Source organism: Fukomys damarensis, unplaced genomic scaffold (assembly GCF_012274545.1).
Source record: "Fukomys damarensis isolate Sample0158 unplaced genomic scaffold, DMR_v1.0_HiC HiC_scaffold_6, whole genome shotgun sequence".
Lineage (NCBI taxonomy): Eukaryota > Metazoa > Chordata > Mammalia > Rodentia > Bathyergidae > Fukomys > Fukomys damarensis.
This window is the reverse complement of record NW_022900918.1, coordinates 12,799,222-12,811,020: the sequence shown is the minus strand read 5'-3', so window position 1 is coordinate 12,811,020 and position 11,799 is coordinate 12,799,222. Positions and strand designations below refer to the sequence as shown.

The 11,799-nt window shown below is 36.7% G+C and overlaps 1 protein-coding gene across 9 annotated transcripts in view; it reads right to left on the bottom strand.

The window, feature by feature from the left end:
- The window catches only part of Lmo7 (LIM domain 7), a 215,957-nt gene that overhangs the window by 34,113 nt on the left and 170,045 nt on the right, over positions 1-11,799 (bottom strand). For all 9 annotated transcript variants that reach the window (XM_019207264.2, XM_010622357.3, XM_010622359.3 and 6 more), the window contains 4 exons: positions 9,869-9,986; positions 7,578-7,720; positions 5,511-5,940; positions 3,230-3,535 (listed from right to left, as the gene is read on the bottom strand). In XM_019207264.2, the coding sequence (XP_019062809.1) occupies positions 3,230-3,535; positions 5,511-5,940; positions 7,578-7,720; positions 9,869-9,986 (997 nt within the window). The remainder of the gene's footprint in view (positions 1-3,229; positions 3,536-5,510; positions 5,941-7,577; positions 7,721-9,868; positions 9,987-11,799) is intronic.

Sequence of the window (11,799 nt, the reverse complement as noted above, 5' to 3'; positions counted from 1 at the left end):
AAAAAAAAAAAAAAAAAAAAAAAAAAAAAAAAAACAAAGGAAGCAGGCAGGGAATGCAAAAACCATAAAGAGACGGCAAGGGAAGAGGGAATAAAGAAACAAAACCCAGCTCAGCAATGAGGAGGGAAAAGAAATTCCTGTGGGCAGACTGTAAATGAGGCCATATTAAGTTCTTCCCTTCATTATGCTTTTTCTTCCTTAAAATACAAACTGACTTATTACCACAGTTCTATGATGGGCTCCTAACCAGTCTCTGCCTTCAGACTTCACTTCCTTAAAATAATTCTATGAAGTATCACAGGGCTTACATTCTTAAAATATACTCTATTCTTAAAACTCCACCACTAAAGAACTAATAAGGACTTTAAATTACCTCCCAGGTCAAGTTTATACTTCAGCCTTATAATCAAGGCCTTGAATGCAGTTCTACTGATTATCAATTGCCAATGATGTATAGAGATTACAGAAGGTACAAAGAATATCAGTGAAGAAAATACTTACGAATATATGAAACAGAGAAGAATTTAGCAAATGAACAAGGTACATTGTTCAAATTCCAACTAGGGCAATGCATTGTCTTGACTCATGAAAGAAGTGGTTCTCCTGGTCTTTGAAGGACCCACAGGACTTCAAATGGCAGATATGCAAGAGGTAAATGTCATCCAGTGGGGGAATAAAAAGTACAAATATACATGATGTGCTCAAAAGTGTATCATGTGCCTGAGAAAAAAAGCCAGCTTGTGTAGGTGAATCACCTCTTTCCTATGACACAGCATGATGTAGGTAATCTTGAGCCAGACTGCCTAGGTTCTAATCCTACCACCAGCACTTGGTATTCTGTATACCCTTGGACAAAAAAACATGACCATTTCACACCTCAATTTTCACATCTATAAAACAGAGTTAACAATGATGGTGCTGACAAGATAGAGCCATTATAAGGATTAAATAAGATAATGTCCTGAGATGTCTGGCTGGTAATACAGTAGGCACTTAATAAACGTTAGCTATTATGGTATTGTTGCAGGCTAGTCATAAGGAGCATCAGTGCCCTTCAACAGACCAAACAGTGCCATCACAGGCTTTGGAGTGAAGAAATTACTAGATCCAGCCAGACGTCAGGGTAGGCTAAACTGATGTCAGTCTTGTGTAGAATATACAAACACCTGTGATTATTTGCAAAGTGTTCAGTGATAGGGGAAAGACCTGAATTAGGCTAGTGACAGATGGGCCAGCAAGAATAAGATCAAGGGAGATTCTGAAGGAAGAAACGCAAGGATGTTACCACCAGAAGTACAAAGCAGTAAAGAGAAAGAAGACAAGAACACTATTTTACAAAGCTACCAAGCCATCCAGATGTTCCAACATGTACTACTTTGATAATCCTGTTCTCTGAACACCTAGATCAGTGATGGTAAATCTTTTAGGACTTTCAATGATAACAAATAACCTGCTGCAGCACACATACCATAGGTTCACCAAAACTGACCTAGAATTTTAAGTTTGAAGGAGAGTTTGGATTAAGTGCTACTCAAGGTCCTTTACATACTGCTCACCTGCTATTTTATGCATTCATATCCTTTCTCTCTCTCGCTCTCTCTCAAGTCAATAAGCTGGATAGTGAGTATCCTAGTAGCACAGAAACGGACACTGCAAGCCTCAAAGATAGTTAAGTTACCATATGAAATATACAATGTTCAAGAATTCCAATGGCTCCAATAGTTAAATGAAGCCCATTTCTCTCTGGTATAATACCATTTCAAGTTTGGTCACAAATGCGCATAAATTTGTTAAAAAGATAAAACCTGAACTGCAATAGCCTGGGACACACCCACCTACTACAAGTGTCTTTTCCTTAACCCACAAGGAGCTTATCAGCTGCCTCCCTAGGGAAGATCCCAGCCCTTAGCCTGCAATGCATCAACAGGCTATCTTGTCAAATGTGCTATTTGAAAAGGTAAATGGAAATACAAAAGCTCACAGAATAAAAAAACCTAGCCTTTGTTTTATTAGTCACCCACCAGTAACTTGTGTTCCCCAAGTAGAATACAGGCTTTTGTTATCATCTACTAAAATCTATAATGCTAATTACAAGTTTCTGATGCTTTCAAAATGTAAAAATCACAAGGAACAATTTTGGGAAACTGAAGAAATAGTTTTTAAGTTCAGTACGTATTTGTACATATGCATAGGAACAACTCAAAAATATCCAGATGTTAAAAATGATTATCTGTAAATTACAGAATCACTAGAGATTTTTATTCATTATATTTTCCTTCATTTGCCAATTTTCACAGCACATGCTGGTAGTATCTCATAATCAGAAGGTTAAACAAATAGTTCACTTAAAAATTTTAACCTTTCTTACACAAATAAAAATCTCATAATACTAAATACATATTCTATATCAAACTATTTCAGATAAAATTATTTCATTTGAAGAACTTATCTCAAGTCACATACAGTACATTATCTTTTGCCTTGGAAAACAAATATATACTACTAAGATTCTCGACCAACTCAAAGAACCAGAACCTCTTCCACACTGAGAGGTTTGTACAACTATCAAATTGCTTAGCAGGGGTTTTTCTAAAAAAGAGTTTTCTGTTAGGAAAAAAAAAAAAAAAAGCTTTCAGGATGTTTTACATATAGGTCAAAAGAATATTTATTACCATAATAATTCTTTTGAAAGTCATCTGTTAGCATTTCAAACAGGAAAAATTACAAAAGTCACATTCTTCATCACATGGTATATTTTGGTAGGGTTCTAAAAGTTAAGGATTAACAACTATCATATCCAGTTAAGCCTAGGCAGTACCATCAAAAGATAAGGTACAACTCAAAATTCTAGACACTGTAAACTATAAACTAGAATCCACATCACTGAAGGTTAAGATGATAGAGAATGAAATGTATGTTCCCTAGAGACCAGCACCTATTATGCGCATCAGTATCTCCTTGTCGCTAACTTTCCTGGGAAGGTACTTTGATTACCCACATATCATTAGATCTGCATTTCCAAGTAACCCCTACACCTGAAACTGCTGAAATTCAGTGTTTACCAGGCAAATCCTGAGGAAACTGGTCCACCAAGTCCCTGTAGACACAGACCATGACAATTACCCAGATCTACACCCAGAGTTGGAAGAGACCTACTTCCTTCAAGATCTATTAAAATAAACTGCTTAAGTGTGTGAACCACAATGATAAAGAGCTTTCCTGAACTCACCTGAGACCCTGGGAGCTCTCTCTGTGATGAGCTTCTGCCTTCTTCGGGTTCAGACATTAAATTAGGGCCAGATGTCAAAGACGGAGTGTCTATAGAAGCAGGAGCCAGGTCTTGGGAGAGAGGTGAGAATGGGGGTGTAGGAGGAGGCAGCCTCACCACACCTTCCTCTGGGACTGCCTCCCTCTCACTGGACAAGCTCGAAGCAAGTTGGCAGGTGTCAGGATTTAGGGCAGGGAGGCTGAACGAATTGTTCTCAGATGTCTTAACACCATCAACATTTCCATTGTACTTCCAACCAGGATCCATCTAAATAAGAAACATCATTTTAAATGTGGTATTCTGTTAATCTTAATTTGTTTTTAAAATGTGCTCATTAATATTTTACTTATGTGCCTGTTTTTCAGTTCTTGGGATCAAATGCAGGACCTTCATGCATGCTAGGTAAGTGCTCTACCATTCAGTTACATATACCCTCAGCCCCATTTCTCAGTATTTTAAAACTACAAAAGTAACACATTTCATTCTGGTTCTGGATATTATCATGTTGAACAAAGAAAGGGGGTGGATTATTAGGTAAGAACAAGGAAACAGGAAGGGAAGGGGTCTGTAAGAGGGAACAAATAGGATTAAAATATATTATAAAAATTGAAACCTCTTTCCCAAAAGTGTGAAGCTAAGGTGTAAAGTGGAACCAGGGGAAGAGAGGGTGAAAATGATCCAAGAATGTTATATGTATGTATGAATCTGCCAAAATTAATCTGTACACCCATTAATCTGTACAACCAGTAAAAGAGTAAAAAATAAACCTATAAAAATAATACCCACAGTAAAGAAACTATATTGCTAAAAATTTAGAGTACATTCTTTCATACCAATAAATACACACCATCATAGTAGGAAGATTAAATGTTCTTAACAAAAGCATTATAATATACAAACTGCTGAAACTTGTTTTGCTTTACATCACTCTAAGTGAATCAATAAATAGAACTCTAAACCACTCCTTTTATTACTAAATATTTCATAGTGTGCATAACACTACTTTATTTGAGGTATATTTAAAACCATTTAAGGTTTTCTGACACTACCAAATACATTACAATGAATTCAAGTATATCTTTGTAAATGAAACTTTCATTCATATAGCCCCAATTCCCAAAGATTTGCTAGATGAAAAGTTTAATAATATATTTTTTTTCTTAAAAACAACTGCAGCTCTACACTCCAAATGTATAAGAAATGCTGTTTCTCTGCATTCTCACCAATACTAGATGCTTCCAAGTGTTTTAAATCTTGATCAGTCTGACAGATTGAAAGTTGTATGGCTCATTCTTGCTTTAATGAGGTTAAACATGTCTCTATGTGTTTTATATTATCAGCCATTTAAATTCCCTTTTCCTTAAGTTGTCCATTCATTTTCTATATCCATTTTCCTATTGTTATATTTCCCTTACCAGCTTGTAGAAATATTTTATAACTTACAGTTTTAACCCTTTATCTATAATACATTTTGCTAACATTTGTCCTGAATTCATCAATTGTCTTGACTCTAAGTTTAATTTTTATGTTGTCAAATGTGCCTATACTTTCCAATATGGTAGTCAATGTGTTCCTGACTAATTTAGAAAGGTTTCCCTCACCTCCAATACTCTAATTTTTCGATTCACACTTTTCCTCTTGTACACTTTAAAGATACTTTGGCAGAAATCATATAAATTTGAATAATCTTAAAATGATTTTGCTTCTTTTACATAAAAATATAAGTGTGGTACTACTTCACAATCAGGAAAAATGCAGTAATATTCCATATCCTTTGAAATCCCAATAATATACATATTTCAAAAAGAGAATTTAATAATTATATTCAAACATATCAGTTCTGAAGTGGGAACTTAAAGAAGAAATTTATATATAAACCCTTGAAAATATTGAGGTCAAGACATAATGAAACCGTTTTGTAGGTCAAAAAGAGCTGACTACTGGCAATTTTGTATCGTTCAACCTATTACTTCACAAAAGCTGTATTTGAAAAAATATGACACTAAAAAATACTCTGCTTTAGAACACATCTTACTCATTTATAAAATGTACCAGCCCTACTTATCACTGAATTTAATAATCCTGAATCATTACTTACCATGCCTTAAATTTCTACTGGCTCTAAACTGACATAATATAAAAGTACTTTGTATATGTTATAAACATGTCATACATTAAGTACACATAAGCTCCCCAACTTTTGCTCTTTGCAACAGACTATGTGAACTGGGAGCATTTTTACCGTATAGCATCTGGGGAGTGGTGAGATTCCCCTTGACTGAGTGCCAAAAGGTCTCGGCGTGACCACAGATGTTAACCTGACTGTATCAGTTTTCTGGTAACTTCTGGGGAGAGAAGCTGAAATTCGAGTTGGCTCCATTTGTGTACTCAGTGAATGCTGAGAAGACAAAGAGGCCGGGCGTTGTTCTTCCGTGAAGCTTTTAGAAGGAAGCTGAATTTCAGTTGCTACACTGTCCTGCCTTTCTGTAAGAGTTGTAGACTCTCCTTTAGGAATTTCAGCAGGATAAGTTGTTCCCTTCTCTTCCACTCTCTCACTCTGGTAACGGGCTTCTGACAGAATCAAGGTAGCAGGTCGTTCATCATTCAATACATCATCAGAAGAGTACATCCTCCTCCTAGATGTAATGGTAGACTTGTGATCTTGGGATTCCCTTAGCAGAAAGAAGCACACTATCACCACAAAGTTATGCATTTGACACCAAAATAGAAAGACAGGAATTAACATTTGAATGGTTAAGATAAAGACTACTGACTTAATGCAATACTAGTAATAGTAAAAACACTAACAGAGTATGATCACATACATTTTAATGTCAAAAGTAAACAAGCCTGTAAAATCTAATTTTTTAATATTAAAGATATTCTCAACTGACAACGTGTAATAGGAAGAAAAGGGCTAAAGGTGCAGGGGAAGTAAGAAGGGTAGGGGAAAGAAATGATATGAGAAAAAGAAAAATGGGAACAAAGACTTTGTAATTGCGGGGGGTGAAGGGAGGGCAGGGGCATGGGGAAAAAATGAGAACCAAGACCTGTCATGTAGAGGTACAAGATCCCAATGATAAATGTAAATGTACTGTATATTTAAAAAGTACCAATAAAGTCAATGAAAAAAGAAACTGAAAAAAAATTTTTTAAAAGATGTTCTCAAGTACATCTTTGGACGTTATGTTTTAAATTATAGAAACATCTGAATAATAAAATAACGAAATTTTAACAAGAGATTATTTACAAAATTTTATCTACACCTTTTCAAGTCTTTTTTTTTTTTTTTTTTTTTTGTAGTCGGGAACTTACACTGGCAAGGCAGGTGGTGGAACCACTGAGCTAAATTCCTGACCCAACTTTTCAAGTCTTATGAAATGAAAACATTATCTATAAATGAGTAACAACCAGTCTGAACCCTCCGAAGCTATAGATTCCTTTGATAGCATTATGAGTTTTTCTCTATATAAAAAGGCTTGTTTATGAAGATGCAGTCAATATACAGTTTCATGAAGCTTGATAGGACTTCAATGGACAATTAGTACAGATCAAAAATCACTATTCATATTTATCGAGCTGAGAGGACACCTTTGTCTAACATTTAATAAAGTTAACTGACTTCTCAGGCTGTGTTGCAGCTAAGTGAATGAAATTCTGTTTATCACTGACTTTCCAAACACAAAGGAGTTTTGTTTAATTTTATGTGACAGCATATTTCCTTTTTGACATTATTTCTAAATCATATTTACCTTCTCCCTGACCTATAAATATCCTAAAGTTTCAAGCAGTAACTGCTTCACAGAAAAGTTTAAATTTGATCTTTATCCTTCTATGTTGCAATGCAAAGAAGAAGTAAGCCCAGACACTTATGCTTATACAGTATGGACTTCCTTTAAAAGATAATTTATGTTCCACCACTAAGTCACACAAAAAATTGTTACATCACACAATTTAGTTAAAAGTGAGAGGTGATTTTATTTGCTCATTCCATTCCTAAATTCATTCTAAAAGATAAAACGTAGTATCTTTTCTGTACCAAATACAGCCAACCCTTTCCACTTTTTTGTGTACATGTACAATATGAAACAGACATACTACCTACTTGTGTTAAGCAACCATCTCTTTTATTAATCCAAGTAACTATTTCAATACTACTTTTTCTTTTCACTGAAAGCAAAATTCTGAATGTCTCTGTATATTTGATTAAAGTTTAAACTTGGTGACTCTACATTGTACTACACTAACACAAAACTTCCATTTCTGACTCTGGGCTTTCTTAGTATGAGATGGATTCGGCCTCATTTACCTGTCCTGCAGCATTTCCTTAAACGTCTTGGAGCTTCTCTCAGACTTCTCTGACACCTGCTTTTCAATTTCTTCCCTCTCTTCTTTTTTCTTCTGCAGGTCTGAAGTGTAACTTCGCCGACGATCTTTCCATTTTGCAAGGTCCTGACAGAAAATCACATCAGCACGGTCATACCAGAATTGCTACACACCTTTTCTAGCAGCAAGAGTGCAGCAGGGTATCCTGTTACATTGCTGAAACTATTCACTCCCACTTGTGCCAAAGTGTCCTAATTTTGCTTTTTATAGCCAGAGTTTCTGTACCAACCCTTTATCTCATGTGTCTGTCTCACAAACCTGACCTAATATGATAGGTCCCAGTTTTGTTTTCTCAGAAAGTGTCGCCTAGTTGTTTCACAAAGAATGTTAAATGCTTGTAATTAGGTTAAACTGATCCGGAATTGTTTCAAATGCAGTTTTATCTCTCTTCAAAAACCTGACTGTTATGTGAAATTACATGTTCACTACTAAGAAGAAAACAGATGTTCTAATAATAACAGTTCAGGTAAGATGCATATTCCGTGGCATTTAACAAAGAGAAGCTCATTCACTATAAACACATAGATGAAGAAATCAAAGACATGGCTCCTTTCATGGAACTCTGAGTTCTCAAGGAGAGAGTGACATGTGAATAAAATTTAGTTAATGAGCAAGACAGAATTACTTGGAAGATCAATGATCCCAAAGAGAGAGGGCAGAGTTTGCAGAGGCCTCATTGAGGAGCCGAGAATTAATTACATGATGTGAAAGAGGGTAAACGACTCCTAGTTTAGGCAATACTTAAGATCATGCAGAACAACCCAGCACCCCGTTGATTTCCCATAACCCCTGAAGCTTTAAGTGTGACTTAGCTGTGTAACCCAGGACTATCAGTCTAATTCATATTTTCAATTACCCCTAGCAACCTAGGTTGCTGACCCTGACACCTACGGGGTTAAGACAGTTTGAAAAATGCAGACTTTTCTGTCTCCAAAACAGAAATATCATGCTAAGGAGACCAACAAGCATCCCAGTCCAAAGAGGAGTACATCTGAGGTCTCAGACTAAAGGAAACCTTGCCCTCACAGCATGCAAAACAAGTTTGGGAGCAGACAGGGCCTCTCCTGCTTTTCAAAGAGCTTGAAATCAATATGAACTATTTCCAGAAAGAACAAAAGCAGTGTGGGATTTAGTTCTTGAAGATACATGGTCTGTGTTTTCACCTGACTTAACCTAATGGATAACCCCCTTAATATTTATTATTTTCACACCAAAAATTTTGCTATGGATTTTGGCAAAGTGACACTGAATTACATTCTGACTCTTGACAAATAGCAATGAAAGAAGTATTTAGAATTTAGAATTTCAGAATTTAGAAATATAGTCAAGTTTAGCCAGGAATTTAGCTCAGCCTGCCTCACAAGCACAAGGTCCTGAATTTGATCCCTGGTACCAAAAAAAAAAAGCAAGAAAGAAAAAGAAATAGAGCATCAGAAATACAGCCAACTTGGAGGTTTCAACTTCACTGCATGTAGACTTCTTAGAAAATTAATATTTACTGTCTCTGGGCCTTTTGTTCAAGCTATAACTTGACTCTCTTACCACAAAGCTGTATTCAAATTTTGGAGGGTTTTGCTAGGTTTAGTTTATCTATGGCAATTCTTTTGACTTCTTCAGTTTATTACAATTATTTTTTAAAAGGATAAAGCTTTCTTCTTTAGGATCAAAACTAAAGATTAAGTCTATACCCACATAAGCACCTGAATATGTCAGCTCTGTGGAAACATCTAATTTTAATTCATATTCGATAATGACTTCTTAAGCCAAATTATGACTCTGTATTTTATTTTATTTCTTCACAATCTCTTCAATTAATTTTAAGAACCCTTTTCATCTAGACCTACTAATGTCAAGATCTGTGCTAGACCTCTGCTTGTCTACAATTCCATAAACAAGGTCTTTACCCATCAACAGCATAATTAATGTTAATACCCCAACTCAACCACCAAAGCAAGTAAGCAATGAAGCATTATGGTTCTGCAATGAAGCTCACATTTTTTGAAATCTCAGCAAATGTTAGAAGATAAACATTCTTTCATATTTTTCACAATGGTCTTTAAAATGTGCAACTGTAATAGGCCAAGGAGGTTTTAAAGTGTTTGGGACCATTTCCTAAAGAACCAAACAGTGGAATAGCAATTGTCTCTGGAGTATAGCGACTTGAAGAGAAACAGGGAAAAGTTCAAAAAATTAACTCAAGTGGAGAATACTCACATCTTGCCATTTCTGATCTTGTTCTTTTAATTGGGATTTTATTTTCTGCATCTCCTCATAACGCAGCTGACGCAAGTGCTGAACATCCTCTGGGCTGACATCACTCATGGACTTATTCCTACGGCAAGATAACCATGGTCACCAAGGTTCACATGATCAGTCTGAAGGGCAAAAGGAAGGGTGGGCTTATATTTGGAAATTCCACCTAAATTTCTGATGTGCTGCCTAGACGCTCCAGTGATAGTATCACAGGAACAGCACTACAGAGATAAATGGTGTTTTTCCAAAATGCAGAAACAAGATCCTGCTACTCAAGTCAGGTATAAATTTTTTTCACAAATGGCCAATGTATACTAATCTGTAGAAGTCTGAAAGAAATAATCCAATGATCAAATTTGGAGAAGTCAATGCATAAAAATGTTTCTTTAGGGAAAAAATTATTATTAGCCCCTAGAAATATCTGTCTTTATTTTGCTATCTCCCCCAAAGGTAAGCTATTAACACTTGGCTGCCTTTTCTGGGCACTTACTAAATAATTTAGTGATTACCTGATATTTTCTCCTCAAGTTCAATACCACAATAGATGTGCTGTTGCTTTTGAAAGATTCTGTAAGATTCTCCCCTGCCACTGCACCGGACTTGTTTTCAAAGGACACAGGCAGTTTCCAACAGCCTGTTAGAACCACCTTGATTGGCCTTGCCTCAATCGAGGCAGCATTCATGGATTCACCTTGTAGCCCCCCTCAGGAGTTGAGGTCTAACTCCCCTCCCTGCCAGAACTGGGGAAGGAAGCAAAGGCCTTCACACTGAGCTACATCCCCAGCCCTTTTTCCTCTTTTTTGAGACAAGATCTTATGAAGTCACCAAATTGCCCAGGTTGTGTGGAACTTGAAATCCTCCTGACATAACCTCCCAGAGTACTGAGATTGCTGGATTGTACCAGAGAAGAAACAATAAACAGAGTGGGCAGAGTGACACAGGCAGTCATTGCTGTCTGTGTGCATATAAGAGGGAAGGACAAACCACATCTGAGGAGAACGGGAGATTAAGGAAGCTCCTTTCCCCACCTTTGGAAGGGAATGGGTCAGGTCTGAATATTGAGGATCAGGTAGGAATAAGAAAGACAGAAAGTGTGTGAAGGTGAGGTGCTCCACGTGCTCCTTCTTACAGATCCATCACCCTATTGCACTTCTGAGTTAATCATAACTATGTTCTTACTTATTTAATTATCTTCCTCCCACACAACACTGCCATTGTATTTGCTTCATAAGGAAACTCAGTCTTGGTTACCTCCGGAATTCAATTACAACTTCCTTGAGAAGGACTCCCAAGTCTACAGCTTCAGATCTGCCCCTCCTTTCACTCATTTCCACCTGCTCACTGAATAAACATTTCTGCCTGGATATCCCCTAGGCAGCGCAACTGTAAAAGGATCAGTTGAAATAATATCTGGAAAAGATTCTGTAACACCTGGTTATTGATGTAGCTGAACTCAGTCTTGTTCCTCTTGTGTTTAATGGCCCTGCCCCCAATCATTCATATTTGAAACCTGAAAAGCATTTTTCATGTTTCTCCCTTCTCCTCACTTTCAGTTAGTTACCAAGTCTTCTCACTGTCTCTTTCCATCTCTATCACCAACACCCTAGATCAGAGCATAGAAAGACCTTACCTAGACCTCCAAAAATGCAGCTTAACATTATCACCCAAAGAAGGACTTGCCTCAAATGCTCCATCTAACTCAAACATCCTCCCTCAATACACATGCCTTTCCTTCCCCAGTATGTGGAATTGAAAAGGCCAAGGCCTTTACACTTAGCTACATCTCAGGCACGTTAAAAAAAAATTAGGGGGGGGTGGGGATTTAGCTCAGTGGTTCCAGCGCCTGCCTCGCAAGCCCAAGGCCTCAAGTTCGATCCCCAGTACAAAAAAAA